Genomic DNA, 26,776 nt, shown 5'->3' on the forward strand with positions numbered 1-26,776 from the left:
CATAGTGAGAAAACTCCAAACTTATTTAAATATAATCCCCTTTTGCTTTCAGTTAAATTTGTTACATATGAATATACTAATTATCATTAGTATCTTACAATAAAAATAGAATATATAAATATTAAAACATAAGAAGTTTGAAATGTTCCTCTGTTAGTGTATTAGTTTATTAAAACATTTGATTACTAATTTGCATTGGTCAATATGAAATCATTTTTCACTGTTTTTACACAAAATCCATCAACACTTTAGTCATTCCTGCTCCACCACCCGCAAAACTTTATTTATCTCCAGCACATGTTTCTAAATCTAAAATACTTCAGAATGGTGGTAAATTGCAAAAATAAATCTGAAAAAAAATTTCTGAAAGTAAAATAATAATTATTTTGAACACAGCCAGTTGCAATTTGGAATAAAAAGGCAGAACTTGATTGTCCATGGCAGCCGCAGGCCAGGAAGGAGCGAACATCACAATGTGTACAGCAGTGTCCAGTGATGGATTACAGAGAAGGAGAATACAGGATTATTACTTCTCTCTCTTGTGCCAGCAAAAGAGTGAAGCTCAGAAGTATCAGACTTGTTGAGGAGATGAAGTGTTGTGGGTTAATGTGTCGTTCCTCCACTCTGCTGCAGTCACACACTGGTTTGCTGTACAGCCGGGTTGTCAGTATTAATGGTTAAGTTAGAGTTAATATAGTTTATGGGATGTGGAGAGATTTTTCTAAACACTAACAGGGTTGGTTTAAACATTCAAGAAAGTACTTTTTAAGATGTGAAAAAAAATTTTTTCATCTTATTGAAAAATTAATAAAACAAAACCTTTTGTACTGAACTTTTGTACTTCATGAGTGAGAAGTCACCAGTGTGATGTTGGAACAAGCTTATTTTAAAACAAATATAAAGTTTTGTTGGGTGAATACGTTTTAGAGGTGAGATTAACTGTTTCATGTCAGTAATGCAGATTCCATAAAGAGTTTAAAAACTGAAGCTTCAGTATTGATCATCGTTAGCAATCAAATAAAAACATAAATAATCTCACTGAAATACTTACAGCTTAGATGAAACCATCCTATTGTTCATCATATCTTTAGAGTATTTATTATCTCACAGAGACATTTTATAACATGCATTTTAATGTACATACATTTCTGTTGATTATATTTTCAGTAGGTTTTTGTTTGCTGTTAAATTTGTTTATGTAGTTGTGTTTTAATATCAACACAAAGATCGCGGTCACATTTTAAAGCCAGTACACACAAATACCACTCAGGGGGGAAAAGTCATAAAATAATGGTAATATTTTATTGAAACGTAGTGTCTGTCTTGTAGAAATGACACTGATGATGTTTACAGCAGGGGTCTTCATCTGTCCTGACCTTCTGTTCCGATTTCTGAAACTGAGCACATACACACTTATAAACCATTAAACATATTTAACTTTACCTAAAGTCACCTGTTGTCTCTCCATACAAACTGAAGTGAATGATTTGTATTGAAACAATAATTTATTGGAAAAATCAGATGAATACAATGAATCTAATAGTCAGACATTTTTTTTTTAATCACATTTTGGCCAAACGGATACAGTAAGAATTCAGTGTTCTTTTCACTGTAAAATGACCTTACGAGTGTTACTCAGGAGACCCCAGCGCTTCTGCAGTCTCTGCCTCTGTGCCTCTAGAGCCTTGATATCCTCAGCCAGAGGAGGATCCAGAGGTCCAAGTGATGGAGCAGGAGCCCCAGAGAGAGATGTCCCTGTGGCCCTCAGCATGTCACAGCCCTGATATAAAAAACAATTTACTACTTTAAATATCTAAATTAAAAAGATTTGCATTTCACTTATATTATATAATGTATATGCTAAAATATATCCTGATACTGTTTCACCAGGTTAGACAAAGAATACCACGTGTTTCAAAGCTCTGAAGGAGGCAATAATTAAGTAATAAAATCAATTCTATCAAAAAGAACATTCGGGTCTCCTTTGAAAAAACCTTTCCAAATATGATCAGACTTTTTTTCCAGTTTACTTCACTTGCAGGTCCTCGCCTCATGGTGACCCTGTATATTGTGCCATCCTTAGTATTGAGAAATGCTTTATAGTAAGCAAACTAAATAACGGCCATCTTACAGAAAGTATGTATGAGTCTCTCTCAAAAAGAAAAGAAGTGACTTTATAGCAACATACCTTAAGCAGTGCCAGAGTTGTGCCCTGTGCAACCCCTTGCAGGAGGCTTGTGAGCTGTTCCCAGGCATGCTCCTTCAACCCGCCTTTGCCCTCAGCCATGACCTGCACTACCAGGTCTGGATTAAATTCATATGCTAGGGGCAGAATCAGACCGAACACTGCGGCCATGACACTCGCATTTGAGAACACATCCTGGAGGAGGCAGAGGAAGACATTACTAGCACACTATATGTAATGCCTGCAAGCAGAACAAGTAGAAGGTTTCAAATCGAGTACAATTATGGTTATGTTCTTAATATATTACTAATCATTTACTTATAATAGTATAACAATACATACATTGTTTAGACACACCGGCACATGATAGACAGACTTAACACCTTCAGGCATTTTTCTGCAGATCTGCACCAAAAGCATGCTCCTGTAGAAGTACATTTTATAGACAGACAGAGTTAGATACATCACTCTTTTAAATAAAAAGATTAATCGATCACTTTATTCACCTTAGAGGGAAAGTCATATATATTTAAAAAAGATGTTATAAACTTTCTTTCAGCTTCTCCCATTAGGGGGCGCCACCTTATCCTATCATCCTTATTCATGATCCGCATGTTCGATTTCGAACAGTTAACATTTTTAAAACCATTTTTTCAATGGTTAAATGATATATAAAATAATATATAAAATAATATTTTAGAATATTTTATTAAAATAAAATAGAGTAAATAAAATTAAGGCAATACATATTATTATAACGATTAAATTGAGTAATCAAAAAAATTGGCACAAAATAAATGTATTAAATAAAACTAAATAATGTAACTGGAATCATTTTATTAAATAGTTTACATTTGTTAGACCCCATTTGTGTAATACAAATGTGTATATAAGTGTGTGTGTGTGTGTGTTACATTTAATATAACATTTTCTAAAGATATGTTCTACTCATCTGTTCTACTGATTTCAGTAGACTTTAACAAATGTATTCATTCCATCCATCCTTCATTCTTTCACTCCCTCAATATGCAGAATTTTCAGGATTTTCTTCTTTTAAAAGAAATTCTTGAAGCTGGACACAAAACGCTAAAGAGAGATAGCACTAGCCACTAGCCGCTAACAATATCGCTCTGGATTTATTAGCGGTTTCATGCATGCGTAAAACAAATTTAATTTCCGGTAAAATTGAGTTGCCACAGTGACACTGCACTAACTCTAGTCTCTTTATTATACCCCTGGTATTGTTCTGTATGATTTCAAGTTCAATAATAATAAAGAGATGCACTTAAAAGTGTGAGGTGGAGACTAAACAAACGTGCAGTCTGCCAATTAACACGTTCCTGAGGGAACTCAGATTTAAACTGTTGCACACGTAAAAAGGACTGCATTCAGTACATACTGTAACCAAAAGGGCTGCACGAAACATTTTGGTACAAATATGTGCACTGTTACACCTATAAATATAAATATATATAAAAATATACATTATACACATTAATAAATATATATTTATATATAATAAAATGGTTGCTAGAATGTGAGGGTATATATATATATATATATATATATATATATATATATATATATATATATATATATATATATATATATACACACACACACGCAACTCAGTATCTCACAAAAGTAAGTGCACCCCTCACATTTCAGCAACCGATTTTGGGTTTTTTTTTTTATTATATGTTCTCAGGGGACAAAACTATATAAATGGAACTTAGATATATTTTAGAGGAGTCAGTGTGCCGTTTGTGTATCAGTACAGATTTACTGTCCTCTAAAAAGAACTCAACATACAGCCATTATTGTCTAAATAACGGCCAACTAAAGTGAGTGCACCCTCAGTGAACGTGTCAAAACTGTGTCCAAAGTGTGAGTATTGTGTGTGAACACATTGATATCCAGCACTGCTTTAATCCTCCTGGGTGTGGAATTCACCAGAGCTGCACAGGTTGTTGCTGGGATCCTCTTCCACTCCTCCATAATGATCATGGAGCTGCTTGATGTCAGACACATGGTGCTTCTCCTTCTTCCGAATGAGGATCCCCAAAAGTGCTCAATAGAGTTCAGGTCTGGAGATATACTTAGCCACTTCATCACCTCCACCTTCAGCTTCCTCAGCAGGGCAGTTGTCATCTTGGTGGTGTGTTTGTGGTTGTTATTCTCTTTTAGAAAACTGCCATTTGGCACAAATGCTGAAGGGATCATGGATGAGAACTCGACTTCTCTGAAGGACCCTTGTGAGGTCTGTTCACTAGTAGAACCCTTCTGGGAAAACCTCTAAATGGCCCTGACCACTGTACTGTAACTCAGTTTCAGGGTGTTCTTCTTATAGCGTCTTTACCATAAGGTCCATGTTGAACATCCAGTGGTCAGTACAAGACAATTGGATTAGATATTAACTGCTCAAATACAAGATACACAAATGAGTACGGTTCTGTCAAGCAGACAAAAACATGAACATGATTCAATTCAATTCATTTTTATTTGTATAGCACTTTTAACAATGAACATTGTCTCAAATCAGCTTTACACAGATAATGTGGTGATTCTTTGTAAGTAAGTTTGTCCCTGATGAGCAACTGTGGCAAGGAAAAACTCCCCGAGATGGCATAAGGAAGAAACCTTGAGAGGAACAAGACTCAGAGAGAACCCATCCTCATCTGGGTTGCACCAAATGTCCATTTGAACATAATGAATAGGACATGTGGCTTTGCATGTTTACACCACGAACAACTGTTATTACTGAGGGTTTTTAATTTGATGCCAATAATGTCTGTATGTTGAGTTGTTTTCAGAGGACAGTAAATCAGTACTGCTATACAGCTGCACATTGTCTACTCTAAAATATATCCAAGTTTCATTTCTATAGTATTGTCCCTTGAGAAGATACTAAAATGGTTGCTGAAATGTGAGGGGTGTACTTACTTTTGTGGCATATACAGTGGTACCTTGACCTACAAGTGCATTAATGTACGAGTTTTCCCAGGTACGAGTGGGCACTCGGTCGATTTTTTGCTTTGTTACGCGAGCAAAAAATTGAGGTACGAGCTCGAGATGCCGCTGCTAGATGGTGACGCGAAGCCAGAAAGCGAAGATTGGGACAAAAATTAAGATAAGCAAAAAATGTAAAATGTTTAGGGATACGTAGTGTACTGTAGTGATAGTAAAAAACGAGCTTTCCCTCCTCCTCTGCCTCTCCTCTACCATTGATTTGATGTGTGAGCAAATTGAGATACGAGCTCGGCCACGGAACGAATTAAACTCGTAAGTCAAGGTACCACTGTATATATATATATATATATATATATATATATATATATATATATATATATATATATATATATATATAATAAACAGAAGTCATATGTGAAACAAAGCTCACCCATCTTCAGTGTCCACTAAAACATCATCTCCTACAAACAGCACCAAAATCCTGAAAAAACATGAACACAAATATGTACAGCACCATAAATCTCTCTCTATAGTTACTTTAGTTTTGTCCATGTTAAGAATCTCCACACTGTTTTAGTATTGGGAGCAAAATTCTTTAAAAGTTCATACCGCTGAAACAGTGAGTTCTTAGCATGTTCCACAGCACACTTCAGAGATACAAACACATCAGGCACCACAACCAGGCCATTCCGTACCTGGCAGTAAAACAGCATTACACCTGTCTGCTTTAATCTTAGCTTTCAGCTGCGGCGAGGCCAGCTGTCTCGGGAAAAATCTTTCTTACGCAAAGTAAACAGCAACATACAGTATATAAAACCAAAAACAAATCAGGCATTAATGCAACATTTACTTACTAATAGGTCAACATTGGCCTTAATCTATTCATTCATTGGAATTTTTTATTTAAATGTTTTTTTGTTTTTTTTATTATTTCTTTTGTTTGTATATACAAATTAAAGCAATGCACCTCTTTGTTCTTGATTTTCTCCAAAATTGTAACAATATCCTGGCAGCACTGTAAAGACTTCTCATCAGTCACATCCCGAAAATGTTTATTCCTGTTGGCAGAAAACATTGTCAAATTATTGCATTTATATTTATTTAATAGACCACACAGAGAAAGTTAATAATATTACAAGGAAACATTAGACATATAAATTAAAACACATTACTAACTATGTGGGAGAAATGTGATCTGTGCGCAGCAGATACTACTACAGACACACACACACACACACACACACACACACACACACACACACACACACACACACTCATGGACACACACCCAACCACCCACACATACACACACAAACACTTTGTATTGATGACAATATACATTTCTATAAATAACCTGATTTTCTCTGCCTCCTCAAAATACTTTGGTGATGTTTCACCGAGTTGCTGACAGGCTTCTGGGAGCGAGTCCTGCTGTTCTTCATAGAGTCGCACAGCCGTGTGCACAGGAGGGGCAACTCTAAATACGGGTTCTGTCCAGACTAGAGGTTCAGTTTCCTTTTCTTGTTGCTGTTCATCATCTTCCTTCACTCTGCAGCGTTTGGTACTTGGCTCCATGATAGGACAGTCTACAAATCATAATAATCATGTACGTTATCTGCATAATACTCTATAATTATTTTTTTTATATTTGCCAAATAAAACAAAGATTAAGTAAAGGAACAATAAAAGCTGAATTTTATTTCGGTTCACTCCAATTACACAGTGCAGGATATACTTACACCTACTTAAATCAAAAGGTGCAGGCTATTTGTTGGTACCTCAAATAATGAAGACTACAGCAGGGGGCAGATCTTTCTCTTAAAAACCCCACAGTTATGGAACAACCTTCCAATCAGTGTTCACATCAAGGCTGATTTAGTTAAGTCTTAAATCAGTAGATTATTTCTTAGGTAAAGGCTCAGATCTGGAGGGAACATGGATATAGAGTGTTTGGTGAACTGGGATATTTGTATGCTGTCGTCCCCTCACATTCACACGTTCACTCAGGTTTGTTGATGGTGGTGTGGTGGGTCGTCTCTTATCCCAGAGATCCCTCATGTCTGTATTACCTTCTGGTTCTCCCTTTTAGTTATGCTGCTATAGCGAGTCTTACCGGAGTCCAAACTGCACAGTGACATTAACTTTCATACAACAATAAGGACACTTAATAATCCATATCCTCCTCTTCCTGTCACCTCTTCTCTCTCTCTCTCTCTCTCTCTCTCTCTCTCTCGGTCGAGTTAAACATGCTCCTGAGGTTCCAGTGACCACTGTTCCTGCCCCTCTCCCCTCCGTGGATCTTCCCACTTCGTCCAGGTCTGCCTCTGGATAGTGTTCTCTTCGACTGGAGGCCACTCTGTGCAGCTTGTAACGGTTTCTCATCAACGCCTTGGGTGGTTCCATGAAATTCCGGAGTAAGAACGGGAGCTTTGAGGATGGATTTGGACTGTAGACTGTAGTTAACAGTCTGCTACACTGACTCAGGACTACAGTTGGCTTCTGATCACCATCACTGTACCCCCAGATGAGGATGAGTTTCCCTCTTGAGTCTGGTTCCTCTCAAGGTTTCTTCCTTATGCCATCTCATCTCCTTTGCCACATTCGCCACCGGCTCGTTCATCAGGGACAAACTTACACTTATAAAGAACATCTTATTCATTTTTATTACCACATTATTTGTGTAAAGCTGCTTTGAGACAATGTTCATTGTTAAAAGCACAATACAAATAAACATGAATTGAATTAATTTGCTTGTTAGGCAAGACTAGTGTTTGTTACTTCAAGCACTTTGGGTGGAAAAAAAATATGAAAATGAGAGGTACTGTGTAATTGCCTGGCCATTTTATTAGAAACACATTAATGATGTGTAGGACATGTCTTTGCCCCAACAAGTGCCTTAATTAAGTCATGGATTCAAACGACATAACACTTTCAAAGTCCCTGATATCGCATGTTCCCTGATTCCCCTTGCCCTCTGCCTCAGCAAGATCTAGTAATACAAACTTTAACATGCTTTTGCAGAGGACTGTTTATGATGAGAAGTAAAAGCCTTGACAGGCAGAAAACAAAGTGCCCATGCAAGAGTTTGTTGGTTCATCAAATAGCAATAATGATGGAAGTTGAGACATCTCTTACAGCCTGATCTGATGGGTCTCTTACAGCCTGATCTGATGGGTCTCTTACAGCCTGATCTGATGGGTCTCTTACAGCCTGATCTGATGGGTCTCACAAGCATTGACAACATTAAAGTGAAATTGGTGGTTAAAAGGAAAGAGGAGACATCTAGTGAGGGTAAAGAGAATTATCGTGGGCAAAATAAAAATAGAATTAGCTGAATACATTTGGGTAAATATCTTCAACCTGAGAGATGTTAAAGATCATGCAGTCTTCAGTGTTCACTCTAGAAAACAACTTTCTTTTATTTAAGCATGCACATAAACTTTCTTTCAGAAGAGTTTTGGGTGACCGTGTTAGAGGAAAAATTCCCCACAATGTGTCTTATTCTGTGCTACTGCCATATGATTGTCTGCTTTACTGAGCAAGAACAAGTTGTTCCTAATAAAGATACCGATGTGCATGTGATCACATTTATATGCTATTCATTTGACTTGCATCATTACTACACAAAAAATACCTTGGGTTTTGAGAGAGCTCCAATACCTCTGGTGAGAAGCTCGAACATTATGAACAGACTCCAGAGCACTGCAGAGTAATAACATACTTAAATATAGGAGAAGAAATATACGGAATCCAGAAACAGCATGAAACACAAATACATCAGATTACATACATTTCCCCAATTCCAAAAACTTTGGACACAGTAAAATGTAAATAAAAACAAAATGCAATTATTTGCAAATCTCATAAACCCATATTTTATTCACAATAAAACATAGAAAATGTTTAAAATGTGTAAACTTAGGAAATGCATTCTTTTAAAGAAAAAATTAGTTACATTTGAATTTGATGGCTGCAACACATTTAAAAAAAAATTGAGGACGGGGCAACAAAAGTCTGGAAATGTGTGCTATTAAAATGTTAACCTGCACCAGGGCAGTAAGATGATATATTGTATAAATATGGTACAAATGGTGTATTTCAGAGAGGCAGAGGCTCTCAGAAGTAAAGATGGGCAGACCTTCACCAATCTGTGTTACAAATTGTCGATTCATTTCAGAATAATGTTCCTCAACACAACAATTGCAAAGCAGTTGAATATCTCATTATTTACAGAACATAACATCATCAAATGTTTCAAAGAATCTGGAGGAATCCCCATGCAGAAGGGTGAAAATCAATACTGAATGCCCACAATCTTTGGCCCTCAGGCAGCACTGCATTTAAAACAGTCATGATTCTGTTCATGGAAATCACTGCATGGGCTCATTAACACGTCCACAAATCATTGTGTGGGAACATTTTGCCAGGTCATCCCCAAAATCTCTATCATGAAAAGAAGAAAACAGGCATGAACATGATCCATGATTCCAATTGGAAAGACTCCACAATGCTGAAAGGTATATACAGGTTTCAGAGCAACAAATTTCCATCTGGAAAATGTCTTTTTTCAGGAAGGTCTTGCATATTTAAACAAGATAATGCTAACTGCATAATGCATCTATTACAATAGCATGATTTTGTAGTAGAAGAGTCTGGGTGCTGAACTGGCCTGTCTGCAGTCATGAAACGAAAAATACAACAAAGGACACCCAGAACTGTTGAGCAGCTACATAGGACAACATTCCTCTCCCAGATGTATACAGACAGAAGACATGATGCTATACAGAGGTAAACATAGCTCTGTCTCAACTTTTTTTAGAGACCTGTTGCAGTCATCAAATTCAAAATGACATTTTTTTCCTTAAAATGATGTATTCTCAGTTTCTATTTACACTTTACACAGTGTCCCAACTTTTTGGAATTGGTGTTGTATGTTATATAAACTTTCTTTCGGCTTCTCCCATATATACATTCCAAATAATTCCATTGTCTGCTACTTTTGCAACCTTTACTTGGAACAGAACACAGCATGAAGCAAATTAATTCATTGTTAAACTATTTCTTTAGCTAAACCCACCTTTGACATGGGGGTCCAATATCATTCAGCACTGATGTGGGATCTCCAAGCAGAGTTTGTACAGTTTGGCAAACTGACTGAGGAAGAGATGTCAAGTTGTATCCACCCTAACACATAAAATTCATACATTACTAAATAAAACTCCACAAGCACGTATTCAGGCTTACAGTACTGTACATGCCTCCAAGACAACACACAATCTGCCATTGGCCAGAGACATCAACAGGTGTGTAAGGTGGCCAAAAATCTCTGGAGAAGCACACATGTGCCCCTGGAAGAGAAGGGGGGGACAATTATAAACAATTGACAACTGTCAAACTTTTTTCAATTGTGGACATTTATATATAATTTAATTGTAATGTACTATATAATGTATAACCTAATTGCAAAAAGGTTTGGACAATGTGTAACATTGAAATAGAAAACCAAAATGCAATGATTAGCAAATTTCATAAACCCATATTTAATTCACAACAGAACAAAGAAAATATAACAAATGTTTAAACTGAGTAAATGTACCATTTCAAGGAAAAAATAATGTTGAATTTGATGGCCACAACACATCTTAAAAGTGACAGAACCATTTTTACCACTGTGTTGCATCCTATCTTCATTTAACAAGTCTGTAAACATGTTAAAAGAAGATTGTGAAGGCATTGGTGGTTCAGTGGTAGAATCCTCACCTGCCATGCGGGAGGCCTGGGTGGGATTCCTAGCCAATGCTAAATTTTAGGGCAGTGGTGGTCCAGTGATTAAGGCTCTGGGTTTCTGATCATAAGGTCAGGGGTTTAAGCCCCAGCACCGCCAAGCTGCCACTGTTGAGCCCTTGAGCAAGACACTTGAGCTTTCCTAGTCGTCTGTCTTCTGAACACTCGTTTCACATCCTTTACACATCCTTTAAGTGCAGGATGAATGTGTGAAGTGCAGATCTGAGGGGGTGGTGGGTGCTATACTGGGCTTTTCATACAGAAGAACACATTCAGATCTTCAGCCAGTTGTTGATTCTCCATGGACTGTGGGGGTGTTGTCTTGTACTTGGTGATGTTCCTCAGACCAGTCCATACTGATGCTGGGTCATTGGCTAAAAACTGTTTTTCCAGCTTTTCAGAGTAGGTTTTTAGCCAATCTGATTTCCTTTGTTAGTTTGTTCCTGGCCTGGTTATACAAGATTTTATCCCCACTTCTGTAAGCATCCTCTTTGGCATGATGAAGCTGTTTGAGTTTCCCAGTAAACCACGGTTTATCATTATTGAATGATAAGAATGACCTGGTGGGGGAGAACATATCCATACAGAAACTGATGTGTGAAGTTACAGTCTCCGTGAACTCGTCCAGATCGGTGCAGTTGAAACAGGCTTGTGTCCTGCTCTGATTCATTACTCTATCTGTTAACAGTCATTAGTACAGGTTTAGCTGATTTTAGTTTCTGCCTGTAGATTGGTATTGGATGAAGAGCCTCAGAGCGCCAGAGCTGCTCATGGGACAGAGTGATATGATCCAAAATATTACTGTCTCTGGTGGGACATGTAACGCGCTGTCTGTATTTTGGCAGTTCACGGGAAAGAGTCGCTTTGTTAAAATCTCCAAGAATGATTAAGAGAGAGTCTGAGTACCTTTGCTCTGTTTCAGTTATTTGTTCAGCCAGCTGTTGCAGCTGACGCTCTGGAGGAACGAACACATTCACAAGAATGAAAGTTTAGCACTTTATGAACAGTGCCTCTAGATTAGAACCACACATGTTTTTCAGCGTTCTTACATCCGAACACCAACACCACCTCTCGTTTTCCCGGTTAACTCCGCGATGCGATCTGCCCTGAACAGCTGGAAGCCTGCCAGATGTAGCACGTTGTCCAGAATGTTCACTCAGCCAGGGTTTAGTAAAGCACAATGCAGCAGAGTTTGAAAAGTCCTTGTTGATGCGGGTGATGAGAAGAAGTTCATCCGTTTTGTTAGAAAGCGTTCGTGAGATAAATGCTTGGGAACGCAGTTCGAAAGATGCGCTTGTGGAGTTTAACCAGCGCGTTGGCGCACTTCCCTCTTCTGCGTCTCCAACAACAGGTCTGAATAGTCAAAAACCGGAAAGAATATTGTCTGGGATGTGCTGCTTTATGTTCGTTTCTAGTAAAACCTATAGAAGAAAAATGACTAAACACAGAACAACAACAGAGTAAGAATTGCGGAGCTCAGCGCTGTGGCTGCGGTAAAAAATGATGCACTATTTTCTATAACCCAATTTTATCTTAAAATAATGAATTTCTTCAGTTTTCTTCAGTTCTACTGTGAGAAGATATGTGTTCTGATATTCGCAAATCATTGCATTTAGTTTTTATTCACATTTTACAGAGCATCCTAGGTTTTTTGAATTGGGGTTGTATAATAACGCACAGTATCGTGCAGTATTTTGTTCCTGAAATGTTGGATTTAATTGTATTTTTGGTAAAATGTTTCAAAATATACTTTAAATACTTTTTAGGCACAGATCTTTTTTTTATAGAAAGCAACAGAATTCCTTTTTTAAATGAATCTTTTTAGATAAAGCATGTGATCCGTGGTGATTATGTCATAAAGAAGTGATAGATTATTTACCTCTGGATCACCAATAGCAGAATCAAACCCTGCACAGACAAACACCAGCTCAGGAGCAAACTGGAACAAAATGATATAAAAACAGAACTTTCACTCGTGAACATACACAAGCACATACATTTCCAACTCAGGGGTTTTATTAAAAGCCTGTATTAATTACTGTACCTCATATGCAATAGGCAAGAGGACGTGAAAAAAAGCCGAGAGGTAATCGCTGTTGGTCATTCCCACCTGGGGGAAAAACAAAGAACACGAAATAGTAAAACAAAAAAATCACCTGATCACAAATAAACATGACAACTAATTAATAAATAAGATTATATGTTTGTTTAATGCTTTGCAAATTCTGTAAAACAATATACTGATAACTAAACCACACTACAACTGAATAGTGCATTTTACAGGTAAATCAAACACTTTAGATTTTAATTCCTAAAATCAATTTCTACAATCTCTAAAGTTTTAAATCTGAACATTAGAGTTAAATTATGTGATTGTTTACAATTTGTAAAATAAACCAATGACTAAGAGGAAGTTCAGAATGTGAAAGAATTCCTTGATATGGATTTTGGAATGTGCTTGACCCTGGAGAACTTCACCTTATTCCAAGGCAGGTTAATATTAAAGCCACTTCCTTCACCCTTCCCCACACTGTCGTAGTCAGACTCAGGAAGGTTGGGCCAGAAACGACCGTGCTCAAAGCGGTGCCATGAGAAATACAGAACACTGGGGACAGAAAATGAAAATAAAAGAGTGACATACAGTAAAGTGAGTAGAACAAGTGCTTGGTTTGATGTTCACGCCCTGATTTTTGCAAAAAAACTGCTCACCTGGAATCCTCTTCAAAGCAGAACTGCACTCCCTGTCCATGGTGAATATCCCAATCCACAATCAACACCCTGAACAGATCAAACCATCTGATTTCAGCAGCAGCACCTGACAGCATTTTATCTCTCATGCCAAAAACCTTTTTGTATTTCATACCTGTTGAGGTTATATTTTTGTTTAGCGTAGAGCGCCGCTATCGCCACGTTGTTAAACACACAGAATCCACTGGCTGCACTTCGCTGGCTGTGGTGACCAGGAGGCCTGAGTACAGGACAGCATAGAAAAGAGGGAGAAATAAAAGAGGAGAACATCTCAGCACTATTTGGGTAGAAAATTCAAACAAATTTATACACAATTCAAATATGTATTAAAAATTGTAATCTATATTCTAACGACATTTTTCTGGAAAACTGAAGAGACTCTAGAATTCCAGCACTAACACTTACCTTACAAGAGCCATTCCATTCCTCACTTTCCCCGTCATGATGTTGTCCACCAGCTGCAGCGCAGCACCAGCCGCCAGCGTGGCACAGTGGTAGATATTCTCCAGATATAACAGGGATAATAAACATGATTGTGTAAACAAGCAAAACATCTCAAATAAATCCATAAATGCGAGTATCCTGCAATATTGTGGCTTACAGGGTGAAAATAAACGTCACCATACTGCTGAGTGAAGGTCAACAGATCCTCTAAGGTCATGTGTGGGGTTTGTTTTACAGCTTCAAGATACTCCTTACTGCAGAGCAAAAGAGACGTGAGAAGAACTTGCACAGATCAGCAGTCACACTTTTTCTGAATGTTTTTTAATCTCAAGAATAATATTCCTGACATGTACATCCTACAGATGTTCCTAAAACAGACTTTGGAACTTTTTTTCTTCCTTTGCAGAAAATATTACAGATATAAAACAGTTTACCTTTTCAGTTTTTTTGAAAAGGGGGTGCAGTAGTGTGGTGAAGCTGAATGAGTTTAGGTCCTGGGGTCAACAGTGTAAAGAGAAGTGAAGAAAAGAGTGCAGGCAGGGTGGAGTGGGTGGAGAAGAGTGATAGCAGGAGTGAGTTGTGATAGAAGAGTATCTGTGAGAGTGAAAGGGAAAGTTTATAGGACTGTGGTGAGACCTGAGATGTTGTATGGTTTAGAGACAGTGGCATTGAGTAAAAGACAGGAGGTGGAGCTGGAGGTAGCAGAGCTGAAGATGTTGAGATGTTCGTTGGGAGTGACGAGGATGGACAGGATTAGAAATGAATTTATTAGAGGGACAGTGCATGTAGGACGTTTTGGAGACAAGGTGAGGGAGGTGAGATTGAGACGGTTTGGACATGTGCAGAGGAGGAACATGGGGTATATCAGTAGGAGAATGCTGAGGATGGAGACACCAGGAAGGAGGAAAATGGGAAGACCAAGGGGAAGGTTCATGGATGTGGTGAGGGAAGACATGCAGGTAGTTGGTGAGAAAGAGGCAGATGTAGAGGACAGGGGGGGATGGAGACGGATGATCCACTGTGGAGACCCCTAATGGGAGAAGCCGAAAGAAGAAGAGGAAGAAGAAGAAGAAGATATTATCATCATCATTATGTACAGTGTGGATTGCTATAAAGTAGAATCTCTGACCTGTGCACAAGCAGGATTTCCTCATCAGTTGCTTGGCGGACTGGAACACACACACACCTCTGCTCCAAACCGCTGCGCTTCAGCGCGTCATAACTGACAATTAACCGCTCAGGGACCTCAATCTTACAGACCGGACTGCAGACAGAACACACACCAGGAGATTACACGCGTTTCCTAAAACACCATTTTGCTAATCGAGGTGTTTGACATGAAACTTACTCATTCCACAGAAGTTTGTAGCCAATCATTTCCTCATCGTAGATTAATGCAGTTCCAGACATGATACTAAAACTGTTTCTGTACTGCGATTACAGTGTATCGAATAATCGACTCGAATTACTATGTACTTCTTTTACTGGCGTCACCGAGGAGCGCGTCAAAAGATGCATCAGAGTTCGAGTCGTTCTGAACACGTGACCAATGATGGCCGAAGCACACAAACCACGTGACTGATTTGGACATTGATGCACTTCATAATTTTGACCACCAGATGCCGCTAGCGTATACTGTGATGACTAACGAGCAGCAATAACTTCTTCCTAGAGCAGGTGTGTCAGACTCAGGCCCGCGGGTGTAATTATATTTGGCCAGCGAGATCATATCAAATGTGGATTAGAGCTGTCCCGCCAGTATATAGCGCATACACCGCTTATACTACAAATCCCAGAATGCTTTGTTAGTGCGTTGGTGCGTCAGTCGAGACCGCTGATAAGCCCCGCCTACTCAGCGCTGAATTTACCCGGAGATTTACCGACTTTGAAGCCCAGAAATGCAGATTTGAACTGCTCAGAAAACCGTTTGTGATTGACGTGGAAAGCGCATTAAACAACCTCCAAATGGAGCTGATTGAACTCCAGTGTAGAGACACGATCAAGTCAAAGTACGACTCTGTGTGTGCTGCACAGTTTCCATGTTTCCTCCCCGACACACTGCTCCAACTCCGTTCCCAAGCTGCTCAAATCCTCTCTGTGTTCGGCAGCACATATCTGTGTGTGTAACTGTTCTCTTTAATGAAGATGAACAAAACACCACCCAGGAGTCTCACTGATGAACACCTTCACTCAATCCTGAGGATTTCCTCAGCTCAGAGCCTAAACCCAGACATGATGATCAGCTTAGAGCCAAACCCAGACATGATGATCAGCTCAGAGCCTCAACCCAGACATGATGATCAGCTCAGAGCCTAAACCCAGACATGATGCTCAGCTCAGAGCCTAAACCAAGACATGATGATCAGCTCAGAGCCTAAACCCAGACATGATGCTCAGCTCAGAGCCTCAACCCAGACATGATGCTCAGCTCAGAGCCTAAACCCAGACATGATGATCAGCTCAGAGCCTAAACCCAGACATGATGCTCAGCTCAGAGCCTAAACCCAGACATGATGCTCAGCTCAGAGCCTAAACCCAGACATGATGCTCAGCTCAGAGCCTAAACCCAGACATGATGCTCAGCTCAGAGCCTAAACCCAGACATGATGCTCAGCTCAGAGCCTAAACCCAGACATGATGATCAGCTCAGAGCCTAAACCCAGACATGATGATCAGCTCAGAGCCTAAACCCAGACATGATGCTCAGTTTAGAGCCTAAACCCAGACATGATGATCAGCTCAGAGCCTCAACCCAGATATGATGCACATTGGCTTGAACCAATCAGAGTAAATCAGAGTGTAAAAACTGACCTTGAATGAATGTTGTCTTTATGCACTTTTTCTACTCCAAGTCATGGACTGTTAATAGTTGAAAGATTGTTTGAGATTTTAATTGAAGGAAATTATTATTATTTTAATTGTGTTGTTGTTGGCCTGTGAAAAAAGGTTTACATTAAAAAGGAATTAGAAAGTCTATAGATAGAGAGAAGAGAGAGAGAGACAAAATAAGAAACGAATAGCACTGATGTGTTTTATTTCAAATTTAATTTCTCATGTGTTTATAATATTAAACTTTGGTTGATCCAGATTTAATGTTTATGCAAAACTAAAGTTTGTTTCCATATGAAAAGGTTCAACATTACACATCTGGAGAGACAGAAAACATGCACAATTGCAGTCATTTTTTCAATAAATGTTGAGTTTGGCCCACGATTTCGTCCCAGTTTTTAATTTTGGCCCACTGTGAATTTGAGTTTGACACCCCTGTACTAGAGGTTTAACGATACTCAAAATTGATACGATTTGAAAAGTAAAAGTGCCTGTAATACCATGGAGGAAATGTCTATTGTTACCTGTTTGTTATTTTTTCAGTTAACCGTTGTGTAATTGACAGGTTTTATTTTTAATCATAATTTTTTTGCTTTATATGCTTTATAATTATATATGATTAGAAAACAGAAAGAAGAAAGAAATACAACAGCTTGCCACTGGGACAGGACCCTTAAAAGGACATCTTTGTACCTTATTTACCCCAAAAATGTATAGTTGTACATTAAGGTACACATTGGTACTCTGAGGTAGTAATGTGTAAATTTTTAGTATAAAGTACAAAGATGTCCTTATAATGGTAGTAAGAGCAGTGTTGTGTTAGTTACTAAAAAATAGTAACTAGTTACAGTTACTCGTTACTTCATTCAAAAAGTAACTTAGTTACTTTGTTGATTATTTACACCAAAAAAGTAATACGTTACTGTTATATATTATAAAGAACGTTCTTTAATGTTCCCTTTAATGCCCTTTTATGTGTTATGGTCTAAAAACACAAAACTGACTTAAACACAAAGTCATTTTTAAACACTATTTTATTTAAAGAGCAGCACAAACTAAATATATCACAATGATTTCTGAAATAAATAACAAAACAAGCTGAATAATATATTCACAATCACAAACTAAAGTGGCTTCTGCTGTTGTGTTGAGCTCTTAAACATGTTCCTTTCACAGCTGAAGTATGAAAACTATCAACAATGTAGAAGAGAACACCAGGTTAGCTTCTAGCTTCTAGCTTCGTCGAGGCATGGAGTTCCTGGAGGAGCTTCAACAGATTGGAGTTGTTGTTTATCGCAGTAGATACGAGCTTCTAACCAGAAAGACACAGCTTACATTTGACTAAAAAGTTTTTGTCTTTATACTCAACTGAAGTGAAATAATGAGCATATTTCCACTTTGAGAAACTCGTCTTGCTCTCGCCTCGACTCGCCATTACTGCCGCACAGACCTGAATAAACGGAGACACGCCCACAGTGCGTCTTCTTCGTGTTTACAGAGGGTAATCCGGTAATCCACCAATCCTACAATGCGACCCTGCTGTAAGCAAGTTAGACTGTAATCTACACTTCAGCCCAAATCCATTCATTTAAAAAAGTAACGGGTAATGCACCGTACGGTAAAGGTAATGAAGTTACTTTACTTTTTAAAGTAACGTGTTACAGTATTAGTTACTGTCTGAGTAAGAGTATATTGTTCACATATTTCAAATTGTATTGTGTGTATGCACAGTACATGGCACACAGTAATGGAGACTTGCACATTTAAATAATACTTCGTTTTGTTCTTGTTAGATTTTTATCATGCCCAAACGAAACTTAATTCTTGGAGAGGTTTTCCATACGATCTGCTATGCCCATGGTGCCTTTCTGATATCAGGGAAGAAGAAATACACAGCACAGTAACATGCATGTTCTTCCTCTTCTGTTTATTGCAGGTAGCAGAACGTATATATATACATACAGAGAAAAGGCTGTCCTAAACTTGTTTCCTGTTTAGACAAGAGGATATACTAGCTGGAGATGTGTGAGCCCAGATAAGACTCCCTGTTTACCTTACAGACTAACATCGTAAATATTCTATAGACACTGAACAGACAAAGGAATGTGTGTGAAACAGTGTGAAAACCATCTTAACACTAACAATGGCCACTTTAAATCATTTATGATTTAGCATCACACACCAAAACATAGGATGTTCATCCTGGGAACAGAATCGGTGACACAAACTGCAAATGAAAAGATAAAGACAAACAAAAACATACAGATTCCATTTCATTCTTTCCCTACATGCATATAATCCTTCATCATCACCACTCCAATCGAGGCCTTTATGGCCTGTCTTACCATCGTCATCAAACATGGCAACATACAAAGTACAATTCCAACAATCAATACAAGAATCATTCCTAAAACAAAATAGTGTTCAACACTCGTAAACAAACTCTTCTCAAAAAAACTTTGTCAGCAGTTGTTTCACGTTCTCCAAGACATCATGAGACATTTATTTCTCAGTGCTTGTTCAGTATGTCTATTAGCAGTATTATCAGGTATACGTAACAGTCTACTCTCTGAATAATGTGTTCAAAGAGAATAAGAAAAATTCGGAGTCTAGTTACAACTATGCACATATAGTTATAGAATTTAGACCTAGAGCAGGTATCAGGGTGAGCTAAACTAAACAGTCAAGTGAGTCAGATCTTCACCCCGGAGGTGGCCCCCTTTCTACTATAAAGAAAGGATCTTTCCGTGGGCTCTCAACTGTTTCAGCCCTGAATACTCACTTAGGTAGGCTTCTTAGGCCAACAGACCAATTAGTGCACAGATTAAGTGGGTTTTTGATCCTGCTTGCGTGTATCCACTGTGGCTGATAATCAGTCAGAACTCCAGTTCTGGTTACAGCTAGAACAGTCGCTGGACCCAGATACTTCGGCTCAACGATCTTGGTAGACTTCAGACTTCTTATCAGAACCTGCTGATTAGGCACAAAAGGGTGTGTTGGCTTATCTGTAGGCAGAGGAAGAGTTAGTGAGACATCAGCACTGATAGAATTCAATTTCTCAACCAGGGCAGAAACGTAGTCGTCCACCATCACTTCCAGGTTACCTAAAGAAGAAATGCCAGTGCGTCCCCTGACCCATGTGGTCGGGAAAGGTAAGAACATAAAACTTTCAAAGGTTAGTTTTGTTGAAGATACGGTCATTCTCATTTCTGTGAGTACTACCGGGAGAACAACAGTCCAATTTCGGCCTGTTTTAATGCAGGCTTTAATAACATGTTTCTTAATGGTTCTGTTTGTTCTCTCTACCACTCCAGCTGACTGTGGGTGATAGGGAATATAAAAAATGCTAAGCTTTTAGCCAAAAGTTGTGTTACTTTCGAAGCAAAAGGTGTGCCGTTATCACTTTCAATCACACTAGGAATACCAAATCTAGAGATGATCTCTTTTGTTGATATTTTGACAACCGTTTTAGCATTCTCTGTCACTCATGCAAATGCTTCTCACCACTTACTGAATCTGTCAACTATAACCAACAGGTATCTCAAATTTCCTACAGGTGGCATATGTGTAACTATGGCCACTTTGGCAGGGAGTTAAAGAGCTTTTAAAAAGTCGCCTATGAGATTAAAATGTGCTATGGGCTTTCCATCAGCTGTTTTAAAGTCTTTTTGCTTCCAAGTTTCTGCAAAATCATGCACAACACCATAAGCATACTTAGAATCAGTGTATATAGTCACTACTCTACCTTCAGACAACTGACATGCTCTTGTAAGTGCGACCAACTCTGCAGCTTGTGCAGATGTGTGTGGTAATGATTTAGCTTTAACTATTATATCAGGTAACCTTACAACCGCATATCCACATAAATACACATCATCAGAAGGTTTTGAACATGAACCATGCACATATAGACAATCCCCCTCTTCCAGGGCCGTATCTAAAAAATTCAGGCCTACAGGAGGTCTCTTGTTCAATGTGTTTAAGGCAATCATGTGTGTCGTCAAAACCATCTAAGTCAATATCATCTAGCAGATCACGCAGAGCTACTACAGCTGAATGCAGCTGAGAAGAGGCTTAATAGTTAAGTTTTCCGTTGCCAAGAGTGTGGTTTCATAAATCAGGCTAGGTTCGGCCTAAATCCCAGTTGGATAGTGAATAATACATCAGCTGAGGATTTGAGAGATACGACTAGCACTTGGCGTTAGTTTGGCGTTAGCTTGTACTTGGCGTTAGCTTGTACTTAGAAGCGTGGAGGCTAACAATATGTATTTCCGTTTAGAGTAACATTTCTGATCACTCTAAATAGGGTCAGCCTCAACCTCTGATTATTTCAATATTATTCTATTCATTACCTGTGGTTAGAAATATTTATTGTAATAATTAAGTGTCACCTCTAAGGGGACTAAATAAAGTATGTTTAAAGTTGAGCACGCAGAGAGCAGCCGCTTAAGCGTATAGTCCAACCTCTGGCAGCGACCAATACTGATTCGCTTATGACCGTTGACCAGTATATTAATTATAAGGCCCATATTATTATCATGTGCGACTATGAGAACCGAATGAACGAGTGTAATGCCAGAGCTTAATCAGAATAACTAAACAAACATCCATCCAAATTATACTATTAGTAAAATAACAACCTATGTAAATATTAATTATGTTTTATCTAATTGGAGTCAGATAAGAGGTCAATAACCAAAATGAAGAAATACATTCATCCAAATCTTATTATCTAATGTGAAAGGAAAGACTAGAACGCGCGAGAATCCTTCGCCACGCCTCTGGAGACCGCCGCTGGACCAGTGGGTGGTTCCCCACCTTACACACTGAATAGACAAAGGAATGTGTGTGAGATAGTGTGAAAACCATCTTAACACTAACAGTTCTATTCTACAGTCCATGTTTCAGGAATAAAACAAGTCATTCACAACAAACTATTGAAAGAAAATATGTATTGAACTCAACTGACAAACATGTCAAGACCCGATATCAATTATACAATGAGATGAAATCAACATTTGCTGTCACTTCTTTTAAGCTTCCTGGCTGGTTTGTTTAAAAGTAGTGTTTTGATAACACACTTGTTAAAACAAAAGACGTTATAAAAGAGTTTAAGGAAAATACAGAGAAAAAAGTGAATGTTTGTCCAAGCAATTTTTCCTTATAATCCTTTAAATCCTTTCAAACTTGCTAATTATTCAACAAGAGCAACAGGCAGAGTTACTAAACATTGTGCAACACAATTCAGATACCATATGCAACTTACACTGCTTGTAAAAAAGGAGTGAAGCGGTTTTTGAGCTCATCGCAACCGAATGTTGGATCGCGCAGTGCGACTCGAGCTACAGTACTGGGGGCGTGTGATGATGACGTGACAGGTGAGTGACTGATTGCCATGGATACGTGAATGTCATGTAGAGATTCTCTTGTCTCTTTGAATTTTAAATCACTCTGCATTAATATACATTGCTCCATTAAAACCTCAACATGTCGTGAACACACACTCTCCACTAAAAAAGTCAGGGGGACGAATTTACTTTTTATAAAAAGTCCCCCATGTAATCTACACCCCTGTGTTGCATTTCAGCAAACCTTTCAGCGCACAAAAGTGTGAAGTGCTTTCAGTGTTTCAGCCATCATTGGTCATGTGTTCAGAACAAATCAAACTCTGATACAGTGTGTATCCAGGCAAGGACCTACCAGTAGGGGTGTGGTTGGCTAAATATCCCAAGACTTTTTAAGCAGGCGCTGGGCAAGAAGCCTTGAAATTTGGGCCCTGTTTTGAAAGCACATGGGAAATAGTGCTGCTTTGTTTGGTTGTGTTTGAAGTCGCCCTAGAGGGGGTCGGCCAAGTTTGTTTCTTTAGAGGGATTTATTTTGATGGTATGGGAAAATTGTTTTTATTTATTTAGATGCAGATAAATTGAGCAATGCTGACTGTGTATGTTGACAGCTGCTGGTGTAGGTAAATATATGGGCTTTGTCTTATTTGTTTAAATAAGATGGCATGAAAGGTCTTATTTGTATCTTTTTTTGGAAATGTGTTTTGATTCAGATCTGGATAAATGCTTGAACATCAACTGATTGTTATATCTGCTATCTGCCAATGAAGGTAAATTATTTAATATTTTAATTAAGTGTGTGCAGTTGGTAACCATGGTTTTAAATGTTTTGTGTATTAAAGCATATGATGTATTGTTAATTTTTGTTTTTCTGTTTTAGATTTATTAATTGCTGTTTCTCCCGTGTTGCTTTTGTTTGGTTCCCTGGTTGGTCGGTCTCAGGAGTGTGCTGCATGGTGGCAGCATGTGTATTGTGTGAATTGTTTGTGTATGAGTCCGGTTGGCTGGGGCTTTGTTTTTTATTTTTTATTTTTTTTATTTTATTTTATTTCATTTATTTATTTATTTTTCATTTATTTATTTTATTGATGATACCTTCCCAGCTTTATGTTGCCAGCTTAACTCTGGGTGCTTTTCGTGTGTGTGTGTGTGTGCATCCCTTTGTGTATAGGATTTAAGTTTGCTGTGTTTTCTTTTGTAGGTATGAGTGAAGGGTTAAGTTGTGTATTATTATTTGAATTGTGGTTATTGCCTTTCGAGTGTTTAATGTAAGAGGGATGGCCCCCTATGCCTGAAGGTTTGCCGCATGCAACAAAAGCAGTCATCATAGTGAGAGAGTTGAGCTGGCTGTTAACCTTTTCGAGAGCTGGGACCAATTCTGGATGAGCTACTGGTATCAATTATTTTATGTTTAGGTGTTTGATTTTGTGTAATATTTTCTGTCCTATTTTGCAATAAATTTTTGTACCGTAGCCATCTGAAGGGTTTCGTTTTTGGGCCCATGTCTAAACAGGTTTATTTCTCCTTCGAATTCGTTTCGAAGGGGTGACGTAGTTTCTACAGTGTATTGAAGTGTTTTGATCTTTTCACAAGCTCCTTGGTGACAAGCTCCTGATGCCAGCAACAGAAGTACATAGTATTTTTGATTTGATTATTAATAGCATTACAGAAAACATTTTTAGCATCTGGTCTGGAACTGGATTAATCTACGATGAGGAAATAACTCGGTACAAACGTCTGTGGAATGAGTGTCATGTCTACATCTCAATTTGCAAAATAGTGTAAGGTCCTAGTGCATGTTCAGACCAACGGTTACCTGAAATGGTAGATCAGAGGTTGAGACACTGGGATTTGGATCAGAAGGCAGTCCCAGTTCTTGCCAATTATATTAGTAATAGGTGGGCAATCAGTGGTAGTGACACACACACAAACTCAAAGATACTTCAGTTTATTTGTTAAAATAAGAGAATAGTTTAATGGTATAGTATATGTACAGTATAATAGAATAGTATATGTATAAGAAATGGAATCGTCTCATGTTCAGATATCTTTTTATAAAGTAACAGCTGGAACAGGAACAGCTGCTATTACGATTTCAAATGTTTTACCCATACTATTATATTGACTTATATCTTATTAATATGAAGTAATAAAGCACAATTTGTGCTAATCTAAATTTTAAGTTACCAAACATTAGCTAGTGAGGTAGCTAACTCGTATATCTGTTTGTAACTGCCTGAGACAAAGTCTAGGCAAACTGATGAAAAAAGATAGAGGTAACTATTGTTCCAGAAAGCTAACATCAAAATGTAAGTGTTTTTGCTATTGCTGGTAAGACAAGAAGTTTGGGGTTAAGCTTCAGATATAGCGTTTAAAATATTACTTTGTGAAATACTAAAGTTGTGCTTAAGAAATGACTTGCGTGACTAAAACAAATGTTATTTTAATGTTAGAAAAGTAATAGACATGGACATGCACTTTTTTTTACTCAAGTTAAAGTAAAGAAGTTTGGGCTCTGATATGAACTTAAGTAAACATTAGTCATTACTGCTACTGTTTTAGTGTCACGCTGGTAACTTCACCTCACATCAAGCTAATATTACAGCTGACAATCCATTAAATATTTAATCGTGATTAATCACATGATTGTCATGAGTTAATTCACAATTAATCACAACTTAATCGCACATGTAAAACTTTTCTAAATGTACATTAAATTAATACTTTCCAATTTTATTAATACTCTAATAAACATGGACATATACAAATACTGCTGATTTATGCAAATTTATGTTTATTATTAGTGAAACCAAACTCAACATGGAGCATGAAAAAGTTGTAAAAGTTTTTAAGTAATTGTGGGGTTTTAAATGATGTAAGTCATCAGGACACCAAACAGAACTTATGCTATGTTTCCACACGGACTGTTAATGAGGTGATAACGGAGAAACTGCTCTTCTTCTATCTTTCATATGGATTACAGAATCAGAGAATATTTATATTCCATGTGAAATGAGGCAAATATTCACTGAGATTCAGGATGTTTTATTTGTGTGTCTGTGAAGAGAGATTACAGAAATGGCAGAGAGCGCCCCTATTTGTTTTATTTTACGAAAGCTCACAATTTCATCAAGGACAGCTCAGAAAAACCCCCGTGTGACTGCAAGACAGCTACAGGATGACATGATGAAGGCTGGTACAAGTGCTTCAGTGGCAACTATAAGACTGAATAATTAAGGACTTAATGGCCGGACGCCAAGACGCACTCCACGTTCCTTGACATCATGGAACATCAGGAGTCGACTAGAATATGCCAGGAGAAAATTGGATAAAACTACAGAGTTCTGGGAGACAGTTCTATGGACTGATGAAACCAAACTGTAACTTTTTGGACATATGGACCAGCGGTATGTCTGGCGTGCAAAAGGTCAGGCTTATGACTAGAAGAATACCATCACGGTCAAGCACGGAGGTGGGTCAATAATGATGTGGGGCTGTTTTTCTGTGGCAGGAACTGGCAATCTTGTGTATCTGGCATCATGGATTCCCAAAAATTCCAGGTCATTTTGAAGAAGAACATGATGCCTTCTGTTGACGCATTAAACCTTGGTGATCATTGGATCTTCCTGCAAGACAATGATCTCAAGCACACCTCCAAATCAACCAAAGCTTGGTTGGAGAAAAGATGCTGGAGTGTCCTGGAGTGGCCTTCTCAGTCACCAGATTTAAATCCGATTGAAAATCTTTGGTGGGATTTGAAGAAGGCAGTTGCAGCATGGAAGCCGTAAAACATCACTGAGTTAGAGGCTTTTGCACGTGAAGAATGGGCAAAGATTACAATCGAGAGGTGTAAGAAGCTTGTCAGCACTTATCAAAAACGCTTGTTAGAGGTTATAAAAACTAAAGGGCACTCCACAAGGTACTGAAGCTGGGGGGTGAATAATACTGCACATGCTCATGTGTTACAAGACTTACAATTTTCATTTGAACTTCAAAGTTAAGTCAACTTCTGTTGTCAAAATAACTCATATATGTATCAATAAATATTGTTTGTTATTTCACAAGTTTTTTTTCTTCATTTATTTTTATCTTTCATCAACATCACTGTTTTGTCTATTGAGGTGAGGGGGTTGAATATTTCTAATTGCAAGTGTATTTATATTATTTCTATTTCAAAATTTTACATGCCACATTGGTGTTTGTTTTTTTGTTTAACCCTAGATATGGGTTTGTTTTATATCCAGAAAATTAATTTGTTAAATGTAAATGTATTATTGTTGGCCAATGACTGTTGACCAAAAGGTTAAAGGTCATGAGTTACAACGCGGGAAAGAGGGGAGCAATGCACATGGCGTGAAGAGACTGCGTGCAGGCTATGTGCGCTACAGGAGACAGAGGGTAACATCTTTTGGAGACCGAGTATATTCTTGAAAATATTACGGCCCAAATTGTAACAGAACTGTGTTCGGTTTAT

The 26,776-nt window shown here is 38.1% G+C and overlaps 1 protein-coding gene and 1 long non-coding RNA gene across 5 annotated transcripts; one reads left to right on the forward strand and one right to left on the reverse strand.

Moving 5' to 3' along the window:
• Positions 1-1,283: 1,283 nt before the first annotated feature.
• On the reverse strand, positions 1,284-15,677 carry hdac10 (histone deacetylase 10). Of its 4 annotated transcripts, none has more exons than XM_046859351.1 (20): positions 15,480-15,677; positions 15,261-15,395; positions 14,289-14,385; positions 14,093-14,190; positions 13,803-13,907; positions 13,649-13,717; positions 13,418-13,544; positions 12,984-13,049; positions 12,819-12,878; positions 10,414-10,503; positions 10,233-10,339; positions 8,790-8,857; positions 6,510-6,741; positions 6,123-6,213; positions 5,765-5,850; positions 5,586-5,636; positions 2,528-2,609; positions 2,189-2,380; positions 1,627-1,780; positions 1,284-1,391 (listed from the first exon to the last, which is right to left on the reverse strand). In XM_046859351.1, the coding sequence occupies exons 1-20, from the start codon at positions 15,539-15,541 to the stop codon at positions 1,363-1,365; spliced, it is 2,001 nt and encodes a 666-aa protein (XP_046715307.1). In that variant the 5' UTR covers positions 15,542-15,677; the 3' UTR covers positions 1,284-1,362. The 4 variants fall into 4 exon arrangements, with proteins under 4 accessions (XP_046715307.1, XP_046715306.1, XP_046715305.1 ...); XM_046859350.1 differs by having other exon boundaries at positions 1,284-1,397; XM_046859349.1 differs by having other exon boundaries at positions 1,622-1,780.
• Positions 15,678-22,722: 7,045 nt separating this feature from the next.
• Positions 22,723-23,774, forward strand: LOC124392714. Its single transcript, XR_006927198.1, has 3 exons — positions 22,723-22,925; positions 23,016-23,072; positions 23,183-23,774. It is a non-coding gene; the product is annotated as an uncharacterized LOC124392714 (long non-coding RNA).
• Positions 23,775-26,776: the final 3,002 nt, after the last annotated feature.

The sequence above is a fragment of the Silurus meridionalis genome, chromosome 10 (genome assembly GCF_014805685.1).
Source record: "Silurus meridionalis isolate SWU-2019-XX chromosome 10, ASM1480568v1, whole genome shotgun sequence".
In the NCBI taxonomy this organism is placed as follows: Eukaryota; Metazoa; Chordata; class Actinopteri; order Siluriformes; family Siluridae; genus Silurus; species Silurus meridionalis.

Coding starts and splice junctions, on each gene's coding strand:
- hdac10 (XM_046859348.1), bottom strand. CDS start 15,541: ATGTCTGGAACTGCATTAATCTACGATGAGGAAATGATTGGCTACAAA. Junction 5,851..6,122: donor AGAAAATCAAGAACAAAGAG/GTGCATTGCTTT, acceptor TTTTACTGCCAG/GTACGGAATGGCCTGGTTGT. Junction 1,398..1,621: donor TCCTGAGTAACACTCGTAAG/GTCATTTTACAG, acceptor GTATGTGCTCAG/TTTCAGAAATCGGAACAGAA.